At 47.5% G+C, this 24,233-nt stretch overlaps 2 protein-coding genes across 8 annotated transcripts in view; both read left to right on the plus strand.

Moving 5' to 3' along the window:
• TFE3 (transcription factor binding to IGHM enhancer 3) overlaps positions 1-19,315 on the plus strand; it is a 43,546-nt gene extending 24,231 nt beyond the window's left edge. For 2 of the 3 annotated variants that reach the window (XM_063294109.1, XM_063294110.1), the window contains exons 3-9: positions 6,670-6,883; positions 8,536-9,048; positions 10,004-10,121; positions 11,424-11,480; positions 15,938-16,013; positions 17,045-17,192; positions 17,287-19,315. In XM_063294109.1, the coding sequence (XP_063150179.1) occupies positions 6,670-6,883; positions 8,536-9,048; positions 10,004-10,121; positions 11,424-11,480; positions 15,938-16,013; positions 17,045-17,192; positions 17,287-17,595 (1,435 nt within the window). In that variant the 3' untranslated portion in view covers positions 17,596-19,315. The remainder of the gene's footprint in view (positions 1-6,669; positions 6,884-8,535; positions 9,049-10,003; positions 10,122-11,423; positions 11,481-15,937; positions 16,014-17,044; positions 17,193-17,286) is intronic. The other variant, XM_063294111.1, reaches the window with a different exon arrangement.
• Positions 19,316-21,756: 2,441 nt separating this feature from the next.
• Positions 21,757-24,233, plus strand: part of GRIPAP1 (GRIP1 associated protein 1) — a 64,319-nt gene continuing 61,842 nt past the window's right edge. The window contains exon 1 of one of the 5 annotated variants that reach the window (XR_010067253.1): positions 21,757-22,279. Coding sequence is in view for 4 of the 5 variants with exons in the window: in XM_063294141.1 (XP_063150211.1) it covers positions 22,238-22,279 (42 nt within the window). In the remaining variant the exon portion in view is untranslated. The remainder of the gene's footprint in view (positions 22,280-24,233) is intronic. The other 4 variants (XM_063294141.1, XM_063294143.1, XM_063294142.1 and 1 more) reach the window with 4 other exon arrangements.

A 24,233-nucleotide genomic window follows, 5' to 3' on the forward strand; every position in this document is an offset into this window, starting at 1 on the left:
AAACTCTGGGTTGTTTTGTTCAACGATCCATTGGTTTCTTTTCTTGGCTCCCCAAGGGATTCTCAGGAGTCTTCTCTAAACCCAAAGTTCAAAGGTGTCAATACTCTTCCTATCCTGCTTCTTCAAAGTCCAACTTCTGCTTCCAATGAGTGTCACAGGGAATACCACTGATTGCTTGCCCAACATTTTAGAGATCTAAATGCAGATGTTTTCTCTTAGCTGTGAACTTCCTGATGTGAAGGAATTGCTTTTACTGATATCTAGCATGTATTCTGGACAACCACAGAATATTAATTGGTGTTTGCATGTGAACATGAACTTGGAATCCTGTATTGATAAACAGTGGAGCACATTTATTCCCATTTAGTTCTGTCTTTCACACTGACAGGTACACCAGAAAGGGGTTGCTTCATGTGACATCCACACCTGGGATAGGGTTAAATGCACCCAAACCAACCAGGATTTCTCTGTCATCAACGAGTTCTGTTTTAAAGTTATTTACAGTCCTGGTGTGGTGTTGTTTATGAAATTGTGGTCAATGGGGAGGATTTGGGGTGGGACTGAAGCAAAGAAAGGACTGCAGTGGTTTGTCTATAGAATAGAATACTTTCAGTCTTTTCATGTTAATCTTTGAGGTTGGGCTGGGGAAGGGTTTTTTTTTTTAATGGGTGTGCACTAAATTACCAGTGGGCAACATCAGACCCCCCAAAAAACAAAGGTTCTGCCTCTGTTTTTTCTCACGCTGTCTTTTGCTTCATAGTTTTTTCCTCTTCCTGGTGGATACATTGCTCTTCAAGAGTCTAAGCAGATCTTTTGCTGAGGATTTTTGAAATTCAGTTTCCAACATGTGAAATTAGGACCACAGGGTCACGGGTGCTTTACTGTATTCTTCTTTTAGCTTCCTACTAGATCCCTAACAGAAATCTCAGCATCAACATTGTTTCTGAATATGTGGTGGTCCTGTTTTTCTTACTGGTTCTATAAATCAAATGAATTTTGGTAACAGGCTTTCTGTCATGAGTGCCGTTGAGCTGAAGTCATCAGCGCAATGGCACACATGACAATAGCAAGGAAAGAGGTGAAGGGGCTCAAGATAAGTAGCCATCAACCCACAACGACTAACGGCCAACAAACAATACCTAAACGGATCACGGAGCACACCCAAGCCATCAGCGCCAATACAACGGAGATCGCCCAGCTGACAGCAATCACCGGATGAATAGAAAACCCGATGATGGGCGATCCCGGAACGCCAGCGGGGCCTCACAACCCCTCACCCACCGGCAGGGCAACGTATTGGACAAAGGGGGGTGACGTGACCGCGAGTGAGGGGGCACTGACCGGCGCGGGGTATTTAAACCCCGCACCGGCGCGCTCCTGTCACTCTCAGCTTTTTTCTTCCGACGCTGTAACTGCGCTGTGAATAAATCAGAGCCTGATCCATGAACCAGTGTCTGAGTATTATTCAGAGGCAGGCAGCGCATGACATAAAGCTGAGAGTCATAAACTCAGCCTCGCCGAGCCCCACCGGACGACAACGAGCCGCGGGAGGAGTAGACGGCGAGAAGACCAGCAAGATGAGGCCGGAGCGGCGCGGGCAAGGAGGGCGAGCCGCGCGGCAAGAGACAGAGGAGGACCGACCAAGGCCAGAGGCACCGCGGACTCCCGGAGCCATGGACGCCCACCCCACCCGACCCGAGCCTCAGCTCCAACCCCAAGGGGAGATGGCGACGGAGGCAACCCGACCGCGGGAGGGAGCAGCACGACTTCTGAAACCAGCGGAGGACCCCGCGCCCCACATCGCACCCCAGCAACGGGCGTGGAGCGACAGCCCAACGGCGGTCAACACGGAGGAGGACGATGGAGACACCCAGCAGACGGCGGAGGAAGCGGACCCGCGGCAGAGGGAGGATGAACCCCGCCGGCAACCCACCCCCGCTGACGCGACAACGGAACCGGCCCCAGCGGCGGCGCGGGCTGTGGACGAGGAGGCACGAGCTGAACTCGAGGCCATGCGGGCTCAACTGACGGAACTCCGGACCATGCTCCAGTCGCTTATGCCCCCCGCGCCACCCAACGACGTCCCCGCACAGGCCCACACCCCAAGCGAAGCACCGAACCCCCACGGGCCAGCGGAGGGTCAGCAGACGGCACAGGCGGACGACACCACAGACCGGGAAGCGAGAGGCAGGGCCGTGCAAAACGCCCGGGCCCCAAAGGACTTCCCCATCTTCGATGGGACCCCCACGAAACTCTCCTTCTTCGTCACGAACGCTAGGGAGTTCATGGGGAGGCACGGACACTCCTACGACTCCGAGGCCGACAAGATCGCCGCCGTGGCGATCAAACTCCAAGACAGGGCGGCGGACTGGTACGTCCAACTGTACGAGTCCAGCTCCCCCGCCCTCGCCACCTTCCCTGCTTTCATCAATGAGATGAAAAACTATTTCGAAGACCCCCTAGCCAAAGTAAGGGCGAAAAGCGCACTCCAAAGACTTAAACAGGGCACACGCACGGTCCCTGACTACGCCCTGGAGTTCAAAGCCCTCGCGGGGACGGTCAGCGACTGGTCCGAGACCACCCTGCTGGAAATGTTCAAAAGGGGGCTCAATCGCGACGTTCTCCAATGGGCCCTCTACCGCGACGACCCAGAAACGCTGCACGGGTGGATCCACCTCGCGGGGAAAGCCGAACACGCGCACCGCACCTTCCTCATGACAACCACGGAAGACACAAACTATGCCGGAAAAAAGGTACCCGCACCGCAACTGGGGATGGCCGTGACCACCCGAAGCGGCGCGCGGAGGCAGCTCGACTCTACGGCGCAGCCGACGGCGGGACAACCGGCGACCGGAAGAAGCCAACCGCAACTACCAGGGGGAATGCGCAAGGACCTCGCCGCCGCCCTCAAAACCGACCCCTGGTTCCTGGCAAACCTCGACAAGGTAACGATGGCACAGGACCTAGCATGGGGGGAAGGCAGAATCTACGTCCCGGACTCGCAACGCCAGGCGATCTTGCATAGGTCACACGACGCCAAACAAGCGGGACACTTTGGGTTCCTCAAGACCCTACACCTAACACGGCGTCAATTCTGGTGGCCCGCGCTCAGGCGTGACGTAAAAGCCTACGTAGCGTCCTGCCCAACGTGCGCTAGGGCCAAACGGGCACCAGGCAAACCCGCGGGGCTATTACAACGGGTGGCAGAACCCTCCCGCCCATGGGAGGAAATCTCTATGGATTTTATAGTGGACCTCCCACCCAGCCAGAAGAAAACGGCCATCTGGGTGGTGAAGGACTACTTCTCAAAGCAGGCCCACTTCATCCCCTGCACGTCGGTCCCATCCGCACAACAGCTAGCCAAACTCTTCCTCATCCACGTGTACAGGCTACACGGATGTCCCGCACGTGTGGTGACCGACAGGGGCACACAGTTCACCTCCAAATTCTGGCGGGCCTTCCTAAAGCTGACGGGGACCCAACAGGCCCTATCTACGGCCTGGCACCCCCAGACGGACGGAGCCACAGAGGTTCTTAATGCCACCTTAGAGCAATTCATACGATCATATACTAACTACCACCAAGACGACTGGGCTGAACTGCTCCCGTTCGCCGAAGTCGCATACAACAACGCCGTCCACACGAGCACGGGGAAAACTCCGTTCGAAGTAGTCTCGGGGCGCGACTTCGTCCCCATACCGGAGCTACCTCAACCCCCGGAACCCCAGGTGGACGCTAGCGACTGGGGACGGAAGATCGCGGAAGCATGGCCAGTAATCACGGCGGCGCTGAAGGATGCACAGGCAGCCTACAAAGAGCAGGCCGACAAGCACCGGCGCCAACAACCGCCGTTCCAAGCGGGGGATATGGCCTACCTATCCACCAAGTTCCTAAAGTCAACCCAACCCTCGAAAAAACTGGGGCCTAAGTACATCGGGCCGTTCCGAGTCACCCAAATAGTGAACCCGGTAGCAATATGCTTGGACCTGCCACACAACCTACGGAGACTCCACCCGGTGTTCCACACCAGCCTCCTGAAACCGGCAACCACCTCCCGATGGCACCCAAGCACGCCACAGCCCGCACCGGTGATGATCGACGGGCAACACCACTTCGAGATAAGGGACGTTCTCGACTCCCGCAAGCAACGAGGAACTCTACACTATCTGGTCAGGTGGAAACACTTCCCCCACCCGGAATGGGTGGCGGCGCACAACGTTAACGCGCCTGACCTAACCAGAGCATTTCACCGGGCATACCCCGACAAGCCACAACCAAGGTCAGCAAGCCAAAACCCCCCCCGCAGGCCCCCCCCGCCTCCCGTGCCCCAAGGGAAAGGGCCCCCCCAAGCCCGCGACTTGGGTGGACCTCCCCCCCCCGGGACTCACTCCCCCCGCCCCGGGCCCACGAGGTGGTGACAAGCGTTCGCCAGCACCCTCCCCCCGCCCCCTGGCCGCGGGGGAGTGGCAAGCAAGTCAACAGGGCAACCTGGGGGCAACGCCCAGGAGATACAACAAAGGCGACGCACTTTAAAAGGAAAAAAAAGAAGGGCCCTACCTGGAGCTGATAAGCACCCGACCAGCCACGCCTCTCTCCTCGCCGAACTGAGCCAAACAAACAGGGTGTGGCTGGAGCATGCGCACGCCAGGACGGGACCCGGGCATGCGCACCATGGATACACCCTGGGAAGGCACGTGGTAGAGGGAGGAGCAAAGGGAGGGGCGACAACTACTCTGGCGGGAATTTCAAAAAAAAAAAAAAAAGTGCCGTTTGACAGCTCCACCGAAAAAAAAAAAAAAAAAAAAAAAACACCAGAAAACCGGGGGGGAGCACTATTCGGACAGGGGGCAGTATGTCATGAGTGCCGTTGAGCTGAAGTCATCAGCGCAATGGCACACATGACAATAGCAAGGAAAGAGGTGAAGGGGCTCAAGATAAGTAGCCATCAACCCACAACGACTAACGGCCAACAAACAATACCTAAACGGATCACGGAGCACACCCAAGCCATCAGCGCCAATACAACGGAGATCGCCCAGCTGACAGCAATCACCGGATGAATAGAAAACCCGATGATGGGCGATCCCGGAACGCCAGCGGGGCCTCACAACCCCTCACCCACCGGCAGGGCAACGTATTGGACAAAGGGGGGTGACGTGACCGCGAGTGAGGGGGCGCTGACCGGCGTGGGGTATTTAAACCCCGCACCGGCGCGCTCCTGTCACTCTCAGCTTTTTTCTTCCGACGCTGTAACTGCGCTGTGAATAAATCAGAGCCTGATCCACGAACCAGTGTCTGAGTATTATTCAGAGGCAGGCAGCGCATGACACTTTCCTTTTCCTGCTTCCAGTCAAATATGGCATATGCATTTACTTACCTTGTACAATTTGACTCTTCTTCTGTCATTCAGAGATAGGAGTAAAGGGATTCATAGAGTACTGAAGCTTTATTTATTTATCTCTATCTATCTATCTATCTATCTATCTATCTATCTATCTATCTATCTATCTATCTATCTATCTATCTATCTATCTATCTATCACTACTTAACAGCCAGTTTGGTGTAGTGGTTAAGGCATCAGGCTAGAAACTGGGAGACTGTGAGTTCTAGTCCCACCTTAGGTGTGAAGCCCCCTGGGTGACCTTGGGCCAGTCCCTCTCTCTCAGCCCTAGGAAGCAGGCAAGGGCAAACCACTTCTGAAATCTTGTCAAGAAAACTGCAGTCCAGGCAGTTGCCAGGAATCAACAATGACTCAAAGGCAGACACACAATTCTACTCAACTCTTTTCTCTGGCTTTGGAGATTTCAGCTTACTGTAGTCAACATCTGTTTTGTAATCTTAAAGGCTAGATACTTGTTTTCCCTTAAAATGAAAGCTGAGATACCGCATTCTCACCTAGGTGCCCTACCTTCCCCCAAATGGACTCAAATACAGATATGAAATACCCATCACTTTCTTAAATCTGCAAGTCAGACATTTAGATTCTGGATTTCATTGTTTTACAGGGCAATTTCTTAGATGGTAGCTGTGTATTATTTCACTTTAAAATGTGGCCAAGCTAGTGTTTCTAAACTCAGGGACAGTCCTTCTGCTTTTGAGGACCTTAGACTTCTGCCCCCAGTGGCACCACTAAAGGTTGAAATCCCATGTCCTGGCAGCCAGACTGAGCCTACTCAGGAACCTGTTGCGCAAAACAGAAACGGGCAACTGCTGCTCTCCACCAACTCACGACTCCTTGACTCTGGGATTATCCCCAGTAGTACCTTAAAGGGTTGGGCCTTGGGGACTAATGCCAACCTGCAACCTGACATCCGATCTCATCAGTTGCCCTTACTAAGCCTCTCAGGAAAGATACACCTCCTTTCTCTATCATTGTAGCGCATTGTTGCTCCATTAGTGTAAAGAAGGTGTTTTCTAACAAAAAACTATTCTAATGATGCTCAGTATAACAGCCTGATTTATTTATTTATTGCATTCCTGCTGCGTTCTGACAACTCTTGGCAGCTTACCTAATATAGGATATAAAAAAAATATTGAAATGTGCCCAGGTTGCTCTGTCCCGCTTGTTTTTAGGGACTGGCATTCTCTTACCAGTGAGACTTTTTTGGAGGATTTACTGGCCCAAGCAGTAAAATAAATCTGATGGTCTCCCTCTCTCCTTCCCGCAGCCCTCCACGGGCTCCAGCTCAAGGTCCTAGCATGTCATCCCGGGTTCTACTCCGGCAGCAGCTGATGCGGGCACAGACACAAGAGCAGGAACGTCGGGAGCAGCAGCAGGCAGCACAGTTCACTCCTGCACCTGCTGCACCATCCACACCGGCGATTTCTGTGAGCCCACTAGCTCGCCCTGCACCTGCCCAGGTGCCTGTGGAGGTATTGAAGGTAAGAGAAAAGAGGAGGCAACTCTGCACGGGAGGGAATATCAGGTTTGATCTTACAAAAGGAACTGGGCAGAAGAAGATGTTGGTACCACCAGTTTGGAATCGACAGGCAATCTGAGAGGGATTTTCCTCCTTCACTTGAGGTATTCTCTGATGGAGTTTTTAAAGGTTAATAAAAGAACTCCAAGCAGCTAACAACAATCTTGCGAAGTAGAAAGCTTCATAGTAGAAAGCACTTATTCATCACTGGTTCTTTGTAGACATTTTCTATGGAAATAGAAATGTCTGCGTGCAAGTGAGATGAGAGGACGAGAGCTGCATTCTGCAGAATCTCCTGCTTGCAGATGTGCCCAAGAGGTAAAATGGAGATTGTTAATCCCCAAACCCAAGGAGGAGGAGGAAGTGGAAATCAGGTGACCCATGTGACATCCCACAAGCACAGTAGAGATGCGTTTACTAGAAAGACCCCCTTACACTTATGAGACAATGCTGAGTTGACCCCTGATAATTCCAACATTATCATGCTTAGAAAGGATGAACAGTGAAGCAAAAATGGTTCAGATGTGGTATGTGCTTTGCCTTTGGAGCCCTAAGGTAGTTTGCATGGCCTTCCTCTCATTTTTGGCCATAGCTGCTTGGCCCAAGTGCCCTTTCACCTGGTTCCATCTCCTTGCATCTGTATTTCTGTAGTCATGGGACCAGAATGATCTTGCCTCCTTCTCCAATGAAAGATCTAAGAGCTGCATTCTCTCGATCTGGTGTATATCATAGTACAATGGACTTCCATAGCTCAAAATTCTTAGCAATGGTCACCCTGGACAGGGAATTATGGGAGTTGGAAGTCCAAACATCTGGAGGACCCCCATGCTGGAGGAGGCTGTGTTGTTTATTCCTTGCATCATGCTGCAGTTAGCTCCTGAGTTAGCGTCCTATCGCCTTCTGCAGCAGGTAGATGAAAGGCTGTAACTCCTGGAATTCTCAGCAATGGTCATGTTGGCTAGGGAAGGCTAGGAGTTGAAGTACAAACTTCTGGAGGGTGCCCAGCCAGGGGAACTATGTATTGCTTACTCCTTGGGATATGCTGTGATTGGCTGCTGAGGATCCAGTTCTCCTGTTGGGCAAGGGGAAGGGGATATCAATTTGTGTCAGTGTTCTTTATGTCCCCTGTTTGTAAATCTAATGTAAGCCGGTGCAAAAGGCATTAGCAAGTTCTCTGTAAATAGATTTAAGTTCAAGCTGGCTGGATGTCCAGTTTCCTTGTCCTTATGTCTCCTGATGCCAGGCTACGCTGCAGGTGCAGTGCCACTTCTTCACCTGGAGTGCAAACTTGGAGTGGAAATTTGAGTTCAGTGGGAACAGCAGGGAGGGGTGGTTGTGACAGCAGTCTCCGCCCAGCAAGCATAACTCAGAGCTCAGCTCCTTCTGCTGATTTGATTACATTTCTGTATGTAACTGTGGATGAGGTTCAAATTCAATTTGCCAGCATTTAGGAGCAGAAGTAGGCTTTTAGCTTGCTAACTTTGGTTCATTTCCTGCAGCATTTTGGCATGCTTGGAAATCCGTCTGACCCTATTGCATATGCAGGTTGTTGAATCGCACCACCCCAGTGATGGTTGACCCATACTTTCCCCCCCCTCTTCCACTTAAACTCAGGTTCAAACACACCTGGAGAACCCCACCAAGTACCACATCCAACAGGCACAGAGACAGCAAGTCAAACAGTATCTTTCTACCGCAATGGGGGGCAAGATGTCAACACAGGCATTAACTGGGACTAGCCCTGGTGCGCCCACCTGCTCACCACAGGCTGCTTCCGCCCCTGAGCCCCCACCTGGCTTGCCTCACCAGCAGGGAGTGGCAGGAGGCACTGGCAGTGCCCCCAATAGCCCGATGGCTATGCTCAACATTGGTTCCAGCTCTGAGAAAGAGGTGAGTAGAAATTCTGCTATCCCCTTCATCCCTCATGTTCCCACAGTCTTTCTTGCCTTTTCCCCCCCTCCTTGCTTCCCGAATATTTCCAGCTGGCCCCCCTCATCTCAGATCCATCTAACCCCACCCCACTCTCCTCTCTGTCAGATTGATGATGTCATTGACGAGATTATCAGCCTGGAGTCCAGCTACAATGATGAAATCCTAAACTATGGTGGCCTGCAGATGCCCAGCACTGTGAGTAGTTTTGGGTTAAAAAAATGATACCCAGTATCTTAGGGAGGCAAATTGTCAGGCATGGTCCCTCCAGGAATTTCTAGAATGCCATAGAAGCAGGAGATACATAAAATGCTGTACCTCTTACGCATTTACTCTTTCCATGGCATTCCAGCAGCTATAACCAAAACAGATCATGGTACTCAGACCCCATTGCAGCAGCCTTCTGAGTTGGGATAAGCTGCCATGTTCAAAGTCATGCAGACTTTGTCATAGCTAACATGGGATTAGGCCCCATCTTTTACATGTGGTTACAAGTTTTGTTTTGCACATTCTAAGATTGCCGATAAGGGACGCGGTGGCGCTGCGGGTTAAACCGCTGAGCTGCCGATCGGAAGGTCGGCGGTTCGAAACCGCGCGGCGGGGTGAGCTCCCGTTGTTAATCCCAGCTCCTGCTCACCTAGCAGTTCGAAAACATGCAAATGTGAGTAGATTAATTGGTACCGCTTCGGCGGGAAGGTAACGGCGTTCCGTGAGTCATGCTGGCCACATGACCCGGAAGTGTCCTATGGACAATGCCGGCTCCAAGGCTTTGAAACGGAGATGAGCACCGCCCCCTGGAGTCGGACACGACTGGACTTTACGTCAAGGGAAACCTTTACCTTTACTCTTGAATGTCAGAGGAGTATAGAACCTATTTATTTCTTCACGAGAGCATCCTAGTGGCCATTAAGATCAACCAACATGGAGTAGTGGGCAGAGAGTTGGATTAGCTGGGGAGATGCAGGATCAGAACCCCGCTCAATAGGAAGCAAGCTCCCTCAGTAACTTGGGGTCCGCCATAGCTCTTAGTTGCCAGGTGCTGCCTTCTGATGTAGATTAGAAGGTAGATTAGAAAGTAGACGTCTAATGTTAGAGCAGACTTTCCTGAGCTGCTAGCCTGGAAGTCATTTCAATTCTTTTCTGTTCTGCACAGCTGCCAGTCTCTGGAAACCTCCTGGACGTGTACAGGAACCCAGGAATGATGGAGCCAGCTGTAACTGTCAGCAACTCCTGCCCGGCGGACCTGCCCAATATCAAGAGAGAGATGTCAGGTACTTAGTTGAAGGAACTGAAAACATGCCGTGTTCAGCATAGAAAGGTGCTACGTTGCAGGGAACGAAAACAGTGGCATAGCCAGAGTTGAACCATTAGTGAGAGTTTAGGAGATGCTTCTGGAATAGCTGCCAGGAGGACATGTCTCTTTCCCCATACAGGAGGAAAGATCAGTACAGGTAGTCCTCGACTTACGACAGTAATTGGGACCAGAATTTCTGTCACTAAGTGATGCGGTCATAAAGCACCATGTCACGTGACTGCATCATTTAGTAATAGCAACCCCAGCATTCCTTGCTGCCATCGTTAACTGAATTCCACTGGTTATTAGCTGAGGACCTACCACAATCCAAGCCATTCCAGGCTTGGTCCCTCCCAGCCCCGAGCCTCGCTAAAGTAAGAGACTGCCTCTTCTTCAACTCCCCCCACCTGCCTATCTCCCCCCACATCTCTGCCCTTTAGGGCACCCTGCCCCCTGCCTTGCAGGGTGGCAAGCAGCCCCAGAACCTCATGGCTGTGGGGCTGCTAGCCACGCTGCAGCTCAGGGGCTTTTTGGTGTAACATGGCTCTGGGGCTGCAGTTCAGCGCAAAGCTGCAGCTGCCCCAGCCCAGTTCCGGCCACAGTCGCCCTTGCCACACTGCACCCCGAGGACCCTGCCACCCTGTGCTCCGCTGACCCTTGCTCCCGTGGCTAACAAGGTGTGCCTGCCCTGGCAATTTGTGAGGCAGCTGCTTGCCATGTGAGGCTGTCTTGCCCAGGTCTCACAAGGAAACTGCTGTGCATGACCTTGGGAAGAAAGCCTCATGCGGCCAGCAGCTGCCTCACAAAGGGCCAGGCCGGGCATGCTTTGCCAGCAGCGGGAGCAAGAAGATGGTGAAAGTCATCTGGGGCAGCAGGGACCGCAGAGTGCAGGGGGCCAAAAGGGCATAGATGGGGGGAGAGAGGCGGGTGGGGGGAGTTGAAGCGCCCCTGGGGTCGTAAGCATGAGCAGGCTGCCAAGTGCCAGAATTTTGATAACATGACCACAGGGGTGTTGTAACATCCGTAATTTTGGGGACCGGACATAAGCCCCTTAGTTCAGCACCACCGTAACTCCAAAGAATTGCTGAACAAATGGTTGTAAATTGAGGACTACCTGTATCTTTGTTCCTTTTAAAAGCTGAAAGAAGAGTTTGCAGTAGTATATTGCTACCACATCTGGCATCTTGATTTCCCCAAGACCTCTAGACCCATATGGAAAACAGCTGGGAATGGGGATGGCTTTATTATTATTTCTGTCTTAATTTATGCCCCTTTGCAGAAAATGAAGCCAAAGCATTTCTGAAGGAGAGGCAGAAGAAAGACAACCACAATTTAAGTGAGTGGCCTCTTGAAGGAACTATTCGTGACTTCCTATTCTGGGTTTGAAATGGATATTTCAGTGCTGAGAAAAAGGGCAAAAATATTTTCATGTCTATGAGACCCTACATATACCTACTTGCCTCTTTTGGTAAGAGGAAACTGTCTTGCATGAGGTCAGGTTTTTTTGTCCCACCTCTGATTGGCTCTCTGGGGTTTTCATCTTCTACTTGATCCTTTTGAATAGAGATGCCAGGGCTTAAAGCTGCAAAACTTTTACAGGCAAAGCAGGTGCTTGATCACTAAATTCTAGTCTCTTTGAAATCAGCAGAACTTTATTCTGAGTAAAACTGAGCAGCATGTAGCAAATATATTTTTTTCCCTCAGTTGGGGGAGCTTCGCTGTGTGCGTGTGTGTGTGTGTGAAAGAGAGAGAGAGGAGATCAGGAACAAACTTTTGCTGCGTGAAACTGGACATAATTATCCTAATCTGGCCTGATTTATTGTCTCCAGTATTTCAAATCTGAATCTGTTTGGTCTGCTTGCACATTTAAAATTTTCAAAGCCGTAACACGTATGCTGGTTCCTTTATCGCAAAATATATCTCGTTGATTCTTAGCTTTCCCTTCTTCTCAATTAATCTGAGTTTTATTTACTCACAGTATGTGGAAAGAGTTCTTGCAGGAGCAGAGCAAACTCCACCTAGTCTAGAACCGTTTGTACCTCTTTGGTAATCAGCACGCCCTGGACATGGGCCACTGATCCAAGGAAGACTGAAGTGTCTTCTGTCCACTTGTGGGATTGTAAGTGGCCCCGAGCTGCTACTCTTGAGCGCTTGCCTCTTTTGGAGCAGAGGAAGAGAAAGAGTTGGAAGCTGAGCAAAAACAAAACCGTTGTGGCAATGTCTCTGGGGCTGGGTCTGCATGTTGTGCTAAGCATTAATGAGGTCTGTTGGTTTGGTTCTGCATATTGCCGAACCCCAAGGCTAACCCCTGTGGTTTGTAAACCCGACTTCATGGATTAACAGGCTGTATAAAGCCGGTCAAGAAATTGTGATAAAACCAACCATGACTTAGTGTAGTGTTGGAACAGGCCATTTGTGTCCTTGCAGAAAAACAGTTCCTTTTAATCCCGACAATTCGATGAGGAAAAGGCAGAAAGCATTGGCTTCTTCCACATCTCTGTTGCATCTTGGATTGTTTCATTGCCCCTCTTCCTCCCCCCTCCCCGCTCAGATGGATTTCAGAAGGCATAAACATTTGGTCCTTCTCTGTCATGGGACTGGGATTTTTGTCACTAAGTGAAGCGGTTGTTAGGCGAAACATCACGTGACCGCACCACTTAGCAATGGCAGTTCTGGTAATCCCAGTTGCGGTTGTTAGGTGAGGACCTCACGCTTCTCCTGCCCTGCCCTGCTGTGCTGTGTTCACTTCTGCTTCCCACTTCCCCCACCTGCCTATCTCCCCCCCAATCTGTGCCCTTTTGGTTGCCCTGCATTCCACCAATGCCTACCCCTGTTGCCCCCAGCTGACCTTCACTGTCTTCTTCCTCCTGCTGCTGACCAGGTGTGTCCGGCGGAGGCAGGTGCTGGCCCCTTGCATGGCATCAGGGAGGCCTCATGAAGGGTCAGCAGCTGTCTCGTCCAGGCGAGCCTCGTTGACAGTGTGAGGAAGAAGATGGCGAAGGTCAGCTGGGGGCAGCAGGGCAGACAGAAGGGCAGAGATGGGGAGATGGGTGGGGGGAATTGAAGCATACCCTGTGGTCATAAATGTGGGTGAGCTGCCAAATGCCCAATTTTTGATCATGTGACTGAGGGGGCATGGCAACAGCCATAACTTCAAGGGCCAGTTGTAACTACCATTCATTCAGCACCGTTGTGACTTCAAGCGGTCGCAGAACAAATGATCATTAAGCAAGGACTACCTGTATATTCATAACAGACGTTTAACCAAATTTAAACAGCAATAGCACCCCTATATACAACACATTACACAGCAAGGTGGATTCATATGGCTTCTAGGAAAGAGTTAAGAAACTAATTAAAAGCAACAGATGAAATGTCTTAAACAGAGATAAGCAAAATTCTCCATTGTTTAATATTAAATATTAAAAGTGTAGCATAAATATTTAAATAGTGGTTAGTGGTTGGGGAATAAAGAAGGGAAGGGAAGGGAGAATGCGTCACCAAATTCCCCTTCACAATATTTTTACTTATGTTCTGTTTTTCATTCTGCCTTTTGTATCTTTATTCTTCATTCTTTTGTAGTCTTTAAATGTATGCAGTATAATAAAAGAAAATTCATATTTTTTATTCAGTTAAACATCCCCCTCTATTTGATTGGGCAACTGTTATGGGTAAGAACAAGAGGTGTTGTGTGCTTTCTTGGAAGAAGGATTTCCTTTCCTTGTGTATCAGATAAAAAATATTTATTTTGTGCCCCCCCCGAACATTTTTTTTAATCCATTCAATGGTGTCTGATTTTTGGAGACTGCCAGGATGAGTCCCTGCAGTTTTCTTGGCAAGGTTTTTCAGAAGTGGTTTGCCCTTGCCTGCTTCCTAAGGCTGAGAGGGAGTGATTGGTCCAAGTTACCCAGCTGGCTTCGTGCCTAAGGTGGGACTAGAACTCACCGTCTCCCGGTTTTTACCCCAGGGTCTTAACCACTACACCAGACTGGCTCTCTCCCCTGAACATAAGACCTCCTTAATTGAGTGAAAGCCCATGTTTAAATCCGTATGTAGCCTCAAGATTCTTTGGAAATCCTTGGGCAAGCTTTCTCCCATGAGATCCTTAGTAATAGTGAAGGCTTTAAGCTGAAAAATCCAGATAATCTGGATAAATAAAATGCCTGGATAAATTAAATATTTTGCTTGCTTTTGAAAAAGATTGCAGTATACCTGAGTCTCTTTAAGGAGGCACCACTGCTAAGAAAGCCCTTTCCACGATGTTGAAAGCAGAGGTCCAGTGGCTTCGCTTAAAAGTTTTTGTTAAATTAAGCGTATGTTGGCTTGGAGGCTAGGGATACTATACTAGCTGGGCTTGTGAGGAGCTGATTCAAGGGTGGGGGCTGAGGAAAGGTTGATTTTGACCCACTGGAGTCTAGAAGTGGGGGAGAGAGTAAAATGATATGGCTGCCAGACATAGATGTGATGAGGCCTGAGGCAGAATAAGCAGCTGAGACAGCTTGTAGAAGATGCTTTGGGTTGGCCTATCATTTATTGGGCGTAGGAGGGAAGGATTGGTTGACACATTTATTTCTTTCCTCTCCCCCCACCCAGTGCTGCATTTTGTCATACATTTTTCTGTGCTAGGCCCTGGGGCCCCATTGTTCAGCTGTGTTTTGTGTTCTGTGCCAGTTCAGGATTTTATGCAAACACAGGAAGGATTCTGTGCACAAATGCAGGAAGGGTCCAATTGGTTTTGTTGGAATATGGCACATTCCTGAATTGATTTCTATTAATAGAAATGGAAAAGAGCTGAAAGTACTGACAACATATGCATATTTATGAAAAGTCTTTTCAGGATAGAGGCAGTCACTTATCAATAATGTTATTTCTTAAAAAAAACTAACCTAAGACACCAGTTATGGAACTGTCGTGTCCTGCCTGGGTCAAATGCAGTGTTCATGCAGGGTGTGATGTAGTAACAAAACCAATGTTCTACACAGTGAAAACTGAGTGTCTGTGCCAAGAAAGTATAGTAATAGTAATCCATACTGGATAGCTTATCTAGTGCATAATTCAGTTCCCAGTTAACTATGGGGAAATAAACAGATACAGAGATCCCTATTTGCCAGCCACTGAAATAATTTGCATCTTTATTTTTAAGAATATTTATATGCCTGCCATCACCCTATTAATGATTTCAGGCCAGATCAAAGTTAATTGTAATTCAGTGTTACTACAATAATAAAAGGGCTAAGCTCCAATTTAAAAAAGTTACAGTGTTGAAATGCCTGGATAAATAAAATATTTTGCTTGCTTTTGAAAAAGATTGCAGTATACCTGAGTCTCTTTAAGGAGGCACCACTGCTAAGCAAGCCCTTTTCTGTTTTTCAGTGGCATTATTTGAGTAACAGAAGTACTTGGAGAACAGCCTCAGAAGATCTTAAAGCAGATTCGTGTGGGATGAGATTTTTGACATTTTTGCCAGCATATTTCAAAGTATATTTTTTAGAGCCATGAGGCTGGGAACCTTTGCCTTTAAAGAATCTGGAACTTGAATTTTGTGCCCAAGAATGGTACTATCCCTGTGTGGAATCACAATATATACAGTACCTGACTTTGAATGTAGCTTAGCATAATGGGGAATTTATCTAAGGACTGTCAGAGGTTCAGTTGGATGCTATAATAGCAAATGGCTTTGCTTGCTGGAAAAATACCAGAGACATTATTCGCTTTTATCATTAATAGTTCTGGCAAAAGCAGGGGTCCTCCATCTCTCCACAGACCCTCTAATAGAACTCTCTCTTTTTGCAGTTGAACGACGGCGGCGGTTTAATATAAATGACCGAATCAAAGAACTGGGGACCCTCATCCCCAAATCTAATGATCCGTAAGTCTGACAGGTTGATAACTATTTAATCAAAATGAGATAGTAATTATCTGCAAAAAGGGACAAAAGCTTATATAGGCTTGATTGTGTATTGCACCAAGCCTCCCTGAGTGATGCATATGCATCTTTATATACAGTTTTTAAAAGGTGGCTTGATTTTGGTATGAATTCAACCATGGTGACTTTCATGTTGATTTATGACACAGTACAATGTTAACCATAGCCAGCTGTAGTTTATTCAACAGCCCTCTAAACTAACCATGACTCAGTACAGTGTAGAAATTAGCTTGTGGAGACTTTGAGAGTTGATGGTATATAACACTGAATACAGGTAGCCCTCGCTTAATGACTGTTCATTTAACAACAGTCCAAAGTTACAATGGCCTCGGAAAAAGTGCTTTGCAACCTGTACTCATACTTCTGACTGTCATACAATGTCACACCACCTCTGCAGTCACATGATCACAATTCAGGCACCTGGCAGCCAGCTCACATTTACAACCAGTTGTAGTGTCCTGTGGTTACCTGATTGTGATTTGTGACCCTTTTTTGCCAGTTTCCAGCAAAAAACATCTGTTGGGGAAGCTGGAATCACTTAACAACCCATGAATCACTTAATGACAGTGGTGATTTGCTTAACAACTGTCATAATGGTTGTAAAATCGGGTTGTGGTAACTCACTTAATGACCTCACTGCTTAACAACCAGTTTTCTGGTCCCTATTATGGTTGTTAACTGAGGACTACCTGTACATGAATAAAATAAAATAGCGTGAGATGCAGTGTACATAGAAAGTCGCTATCGTTGAGAATCCTGTATGTATGTGTTGGTTTAGTCATACACATTCCCACTGCTGGTATAAACTAAAGGTTTATCCAGGACTGAATGTTGCCTTTCATAACATAACTGGGCATACTGGGAGTTGTTGTAGGGCCCAGTTGAAAGAAACTATCTTTAGAGAGTCAGATGGAGTAAGATCTAAGGATGCTTAATTCCTGTTCTCTCTCACCTCCCTCCACTGCATATTTTAGGGAAATGCGCTGGAATAAAGGGACTATCCTGAAGGCCTCAGTGGATTACATCCGCAAATTGCAGAAGGAACAGCAGCGCTCCAAGGAGATGGAGCTGAGACAGCGCAAATTAGAGCAAGCTAACCGCAGCCTGCAGCTACGAGTACAGGTAGGGAAGAAGCTGATGGATGGGATGGGAAAGAGAGAGCGCAGCTCAGGCCTGCTGCTGAGTCTCATAAGCCTTTCTGTGATTTCTTCTGCAGGAGCTGGAACTGCAGGTCCAGATGCATGGGTTGCCTTTGACTTCCACCCAGGGGCTTCTGGCACAGTCCTTGGGAGGAGACCCAGCTGCCCCATTTGCAGAGTCCCTGGATCTGCCCTTTTCAGCTGAAGAGCTGGGTCTGGGTCTTGCCCTGGGATCTGATGGGGGAGCCTTGCAAGACGTTCTTATGGACGATGGGACTGCTCTGTCCCCACTGGGTGCCTCTGATCCACTCCTTTCCTCTGTCTCTCCTGGTGCCTCAAAGGGCAGCAGCCGCCGTTCCAGCTTCAGCATGGAAGACGATTCATGATGGCAGCTCTTGGCATTGGGGGCAGTAGGGATGGAGGCACTGGAAATGGCTTCACCATTTTACACGTCTTGTTCTGGCCCAATGCAGACTTTGCCGCTTACACTCACCGGCTTCAAATCTCGGAGGCTCCTCTTTTCAGCTTCCACCCCTTCCATAATATTCTGTATTTTTAAAGGTGCCCTTTTAACAAAAAGGAGGAGCCTCACGGTTGAACTTTCTTCCTACAGAAGGTGAGCTCGAACTATGTAGTACCAAACTTCCTTCCTAGTAGAAACAGAATTTTGTTGCAAATTGTAGGACTGTATGTTATCTGCACCCATTAAGGCTCAGAAACTCAGTGTGATAAATTTGTGCATCTCCATTACCTATTCCAAACTTCAGTAGCGTATGGCTTTAATGCTGTGCAAGGAGCATGTAATCACAAACCTTGATTCCTTCACTCTAACCTTTATTTTACACTCTTGCATCTTTGCTGTATATAATTTGGGCAGAATTGGGAGGGGAGGAGGAAAGTGGACTTCTTTCATAGTGTTTTTGCAAAGCAGAGAGCCACTACCTTTTTTAAAAAAGAGAGCTTTATTTTATATAGATACTGGACTTTTTAATTTGTACATCTCAGCCTTTTCCTGTAATGGTTTCAAAGTTTACTAAACTGCCACTTTCTAGTTAGTGAAACCTTAACATCTGAGTTGCTTGGCACTCTCCTTCACGATACAGCTAGCCCATGTGGAGGGGGGATGAGACAGTGCCTCTTGGAACTTCACTGGGCAAAGGTGGAGGTCAAAGAAAAGTAAGTGATGTTCTTGTAATTGCACATATGACTATTGAAGTGTCATGGCTGCTCAGCAGAATTTAATTACCATCTCCCCTGTTTTTGTAGGATAAATTAAATTATAATCAGTGTTTTTTTAAAATAATTTCTTGCTTACCAGATTGATGTTAGTAGAAACACAGCAAATAGGACTGTTTACTAATTTGTTAGACTTTAAAAATACTGAAAGCTGATCTATGACCTGATCTCTGGGTGTTTAAAAGAATGAGCAAATATTGTTGCAAAGACAATCATTTGGGCTTCACTGGAAACTTCATCACCACCATGTATATGAATGCTCTTAAGATGACCCTGTTCCAAAAGGTTATCTGAACACACAAACCCTTAGACCTCCGGCATTATTGAATGTCTAGATTAAAAAAGGAGCTTGGCACTTGTTTTTCAGGAGGGATAACTCTGAATCTGGGAGGAACTTCCTAAGAGGAGTGGGGTCTGAAGATGTACAGGATGATATAGGTTGGATTCTACAGGAGGACGTGACGATGTGGGAGTGGGAATTATGCACATCTGGGCAGCTTCTCAGCTGAGACCTTCTTGAGTAGGAGACAAGGATATTGGATTGGGTGGTCAGTGTAAGTGAGATGTTGCGTAGTGGTATTTCAGCATGCCTTGTAGCAAGAAGAAAGAGGGATGAGGGCAGAGCCACTTGGAAAGATTAGGTTGGGCAAGTGGTTGCAGTTCTTAACATGAGTTGAGTTGGACTGTTCAGGGGATGAAAGAAGGGGGAGAACTGCAGAGGGGAGAGACTTTTTTTCCTCTTTTGTGGATTCTACATCCTTAATGACCCAGATGCCACTTTCTATCATTTTATTTTGTATGTTTAAACATTCCCAATTACCAGTACTAGAAGCTTCTAAACAAATAAATGAACAATGACCATTTTCTACAGCCAATTAATTGTGCCATCTGTTTCATCATTGTGTCTTGCAAAATTTAAGGTGTCTCAGTTCATTTTTTAAAAAGCCACATCTGGTTGGTGGCCAGAAGATCAAGAGATTTCTGATGCTGAAAAAAAAGATCTGAATTCAAGCTGGTGAAAACTCATATTCATGAACCTCATTTTACACCAAGGATGGCTGAGAAGGGAGTTATTCCACACTTCAATAACAATGTGATTTGGCCCCTGGGGTTCCAATTGACCACCAGTGTTTTAGTTTTTGTTCTGAAGTCAGACAACAACAAAGTTCAGATGTAATCTTTGTAACTGATACGTTTTATCCATGCTTTTACTAAAGGCAGTAAAATCAGGGTCACTAAACCATAATATACTTGGCATTCAGATGCACATTTCTGATTCTAGAGGGCTGAATGCATCTATTTCTAGTCATTTATGAAGTCTGCCTGTGCTATTTCCTGCGAACACTCACAAATAAGGAATGTGCTCATTGAGGTGCCACTTGTTCATGAATATGTGCAAAAGAAATTATGCAAATTAAGCATCCTTCATAAATGACATGATTGTATTTACTGAGGGATAGGAACCTGATATTAGCACCTCAGGATGAGACTAAGAGAATTGTGAATTATAGGCTACCTAGCAGGCTTTCAAGGAACTGAGGATTTTATTTACAAACGAAACAGTTAAATTGCAGGAAAGCTTAATACCGTGTAGCACCATGTCTGGCAAAATGAAACATGTATCTATTTACAATAACTTTGTATTTAGATAATACAAAGTTATTTCTCATAAACAGATACATACTTATGACTACAATATTATAATGAGTGTCTGGTTTGCCATACAGTGAGTGATAAGGTTAATAAAATTAGCTTCTGTTAGCAACAGTTTCAAAGGGGAAGGCAAATCCCAATCTGAACAGTTACACTGAAGATTGGAGTCTCTTTTTTGCACCGCTTTAGAAATTAGGAATGTTCTCTGCCTGAGAGCACAGCATTTGTGGCCAGTACGTTTCATACATTTTGGGAAGCTGCTAATGGCTGGGTAAGATAGCTTTTGAGGCTGACAGCCTTATTTGCAGTGGTCCTGATTCAAAATTTTAACTGTATGAAGCTATTCCTCAGTATCATGTTAACTTCCTAATACTGGGCATGAGTTCAGATGGTGGTGGCCCTCCCAGACAGACTTGTTAGGCTGGAATCTTAACATGTCTTGTGGCACATTCAGTGCAAATGAATTAGTTACAAAATAATTTGCAGATTTTAGTTCACAACTACTGTTTATGACTTGAAAGGTTAACAACTGATTATATTCATAAAATAGAAGGTGGTGATGGAAAGTTAAGCACAGCAGAAGATTTAATTCAAACTCTAATCCACTTAAAAAGAGTGAGTGGGCCTCAAACTGCTAATTACAAGAGAAATAAATGGGGGAAAAGGAACAGCTGCAGAATGAGACTTGTTACGTGGATAAAGCTTGGATTTAACTCATTCTCTCTGGAAAAAAATAGAGTTTATTTCACATATGATACTGTGGCTTTCATATTGTGTGAAATAAGCAAATCTGGTTTAGTATATGAACAGCTGTAAGAGATTTAGGTAGCTTGTATAAATCAAAGAGCCAGTTCCCTGCAGTGGCTAAGGCTAGAAACCCGGAGACTGTAAATTCTAGTCCCGCCTCAGACACAGCCAGCTGGGTGGCCTTGGGCTAGTCACTTTCTCTCAGCCCTAGGAAGGAGGCAATGCAAAACCACTTCTGAAAAACCTTGCCAAAAAAACTGCAGGGTCTCGAGAATCAGACTATTGAAAGGATTAAAAAACAAATATATTGATGTTAAGACCTGGGAATCTTCTCGGAGAGACTTTCTTTCCTATGAATGTTTGCATGACATAGTCTAAGTTTCCCTAGGTAAATGGGTTTAGGATTACACCCTTACAGCACATTCCTCTACATAACTAGCAATGCTATTGAACGAAAGGGGTCTTAATCGCAATTTAGTTGGTATAGGATTGCAGCCTTCTGCTTTCTTTCCTGTAAGAAATGCACTTGCATGGGTTTGTCCATTATTCCTGATTATCCCTGTTACGGGGAGCAGCTCTTGAACACCTGCTGTGCATGCAAAATATTTCGGTCCCATTCTCCCGATCTCCACTCCAGGAGGACTGCGAGGGGCCGATGAACTCGTTGTAAGGCGCCCTCTGCCAATCAAAGCGCTTCTACTCCCAGAGACTCTGCTCGAGACGATCCTCGGTGGAGGCAGGAGAGGTCGCGCGACTCCGTCCGCCTCTGGCGATCTTACATTGGATGCTGGAGGGGAGAAGATATGTGATGTGACCCCGGAAAGGAGAAGAGCGTTGAGGACGCGCGTCTTTCAATTGTTATCGATTACTTCCGAAGCCGCCGCCGCCGCCTCGGCCATTTCGCTCTCATCTATGACACAGCGGGCGGCGTCGCCACCTTTTTCTATGCGCTCAACTACTGTCACTTCCGGCATCTCTATGACCCTCGCGGGAAAACGCTGGCATCCTTTCTAGGCTTCTGTTTCTATGGGAGGATCCGACCTGCAGTACTACACTTTCTCCTCTTACTCACACCGCTCTCCTCCTTTCTCAAACTCCAAGATCCGGTTGCGAATCGCCATTCTTTAACAGTGCCTTCTCATCTCTATGCACTTCCGGCCTCCAAGTTCCAGTCCGCCGGTTCCTCTGTTCCTTCCTCCGGTGCAGACAAGAAAAAGAGAACGCCAATGAAAACATCCGTCCTCTCTCCTGCTCCCTCTATGATATCTTCTTAAAGCCATCTCGTCATCCTCCTCCACGAGCGGGCAGGGGCAGCCTTGCCATTCCTTCTTCCTCTCTCCTTTGGATCGTACCAAGCTGGAGCCGAGCCTGGGGGGCGGCGGGGGAGGGAAGATGGCGCAGGCCTTGTCCGAAGAGGAGTTCGAGCGCATGCAGGTGCGTTTGGCTGGCGGGGAGCAGAAAACCGGGGGATGCCGGCGGGGGCCTGCGAAGCATCCCCAGAGCAAGGGGACGGGGGTGGGGAAGAGAAGCGCGCGTGGAGGAGTGGGCTCCGATTCCGGGAAGCTTTTCCAGCGGAGAGTGTGGCCACGGGCGCGATGTCCGAAGAGCTGTGCATCGGGGAAACGTCTTTTTTCGGGCTGCTCCCCATGCGACAGGGGCAAAATCGGGGTTCCCGTGGAGCACGCACTCAGTAATGAGCGGGGAGCCCCCCTCAGCTGCTTCCCTATGTTTTCTACGCACATTCACCGCAATTGTGCTTCGAGCCTTCAAATGCTCGTTTAAAGCTCCTGAAGCCAGCCTGCCCCGAGCTGGTCTGTTTGGACTACAGTTCCCAAGATCCCTCGGCAGCGTAGCTTCTGGAAGTTGTAGTTCGGCACATCTGGAGGACGCAGATTGTGAGGAAGACTGCCTTGGGAATACATTAATTAATGGATGAGGTGGCTCTTGTCCTATGGAATAGAGCCGCCTCCCTAATAATATTGGCATTCAGCCTTGGTTAGTATTGCGTTGCCTGACTTTGGCTCCCTCTCCCCCGCCAGGCAGATGCGGAACTGGCTGGTCCTCTCTGTACTAGGGTGGCTTGGAGTCAAAAGAAAATGGGGCTGGTATCTTTTTAGGCAGAATATATAAGAGAAGGAATGTTTCCAGAGACTGTTTTTCTCATCCCCTACATTACAAACTGTGCTTACCAGCATCCCTTCTTTTGCAAAAACATAAAAGAAGCTCTGCTGTTTGAATTTGATTATCCTAGGATAGCTTTAATTAACCTGGTGACTTCCTAATGTTTCAGATGATGAATCCTGTAACATAACCAGTAGCAATAACAGCTGAACATATTGGGTGTGTACCAGGTTGGGAAAGTCTGGCTTTCTGTATGCCAAGTAAATGTATACAGACACACCCACCTCTCCTGAATTGCATTATTGTGCATTGCTTGTTTTCCCAGGTTCACTGAGGACCCATTTCAGTTCATTTCTGCAAGTGAAGCAATGTCCTTTTCTTGCTTTTCTTGCCTTTGCCTCTTTCCAGTTGTAGCATGAAAGAAGGTGAATAGTGTTCCATTCTCCAGTTCAAGGTGTTGTATTTAATAAGCAGAGATCATATATACCATCCCTCAAACTTTTATTTCTCCTTTTGCTAATCTTCATATTTAGACCACAGATACAACTTTCCAGAGTATAAAAGACCACTGATCCTTATTTAGTCTTTTGCCCGATGGAAAATTCTACAAGTGAAATAGCTGGTCAATTTTGCTATCAGGATAATATTCAGTGTATGTGCACACTGTACTTTTGTTTGCAGTACCATATGGAACTTGGTCAGTTATGGGCTTCATTATTATTGGCTCAAACAAACTTTCTACCTCAGATGAGTGTCTAATACCAGCAGAGTTCTTTGCAACTCTCAGTTAATACTTCCTTTTCATTTGGTGCTGAAGTACAAGTATCCCTCTGGAGGGAAAAGGCCAGTTGATAGAGTTTTTTTTACATGTTCAGCACACCTTGAGAATATCAGGTGGTCTGAGGAGGGTGCAGAGTTAGAGCAGAGATATTAGCTGTCTTAATCACTGAAAAAACTCACCCTTGCGATTGCCTGCCAAGAGTTAGAAATAAGGTGTGTTGATAATGGAAGATGCTACACTGGGTTTGGCAGAAGGTTCTTATGGAGTGTAGTTTTAAACGCCTTAGAAGGGAGGGGGGGGAAACAGTGGCAGTCATGCCTTTAGCATTAAAGAATAAGTGGGGAAAATAAGTTCCCCCACAGAATTTATAGGAATAAGTCCAGTAGATTGCAATACTGAAGGACCAACAGAGCCTTTTCATTTGCTTTGCATCCTCCTTCTCCAATGCTTAAAAGCCAGTCTAATTCACTGGGTGGATTTTGGAGA

This window comes from Candoia aspera, chromosome 2, assembly GCF_035149785.1.
Source record: "Candoia aspera isolate rCanAsp1 chromosome 2, rCanAsp1.hap2, whole genome shotgun sequence".
Classification (NCBI taxonomy): Eukaryota; Metazoa; Chordata; class Lepidosauria; order Squamata; family Boidae; genus Candoia; species Candoia aspera.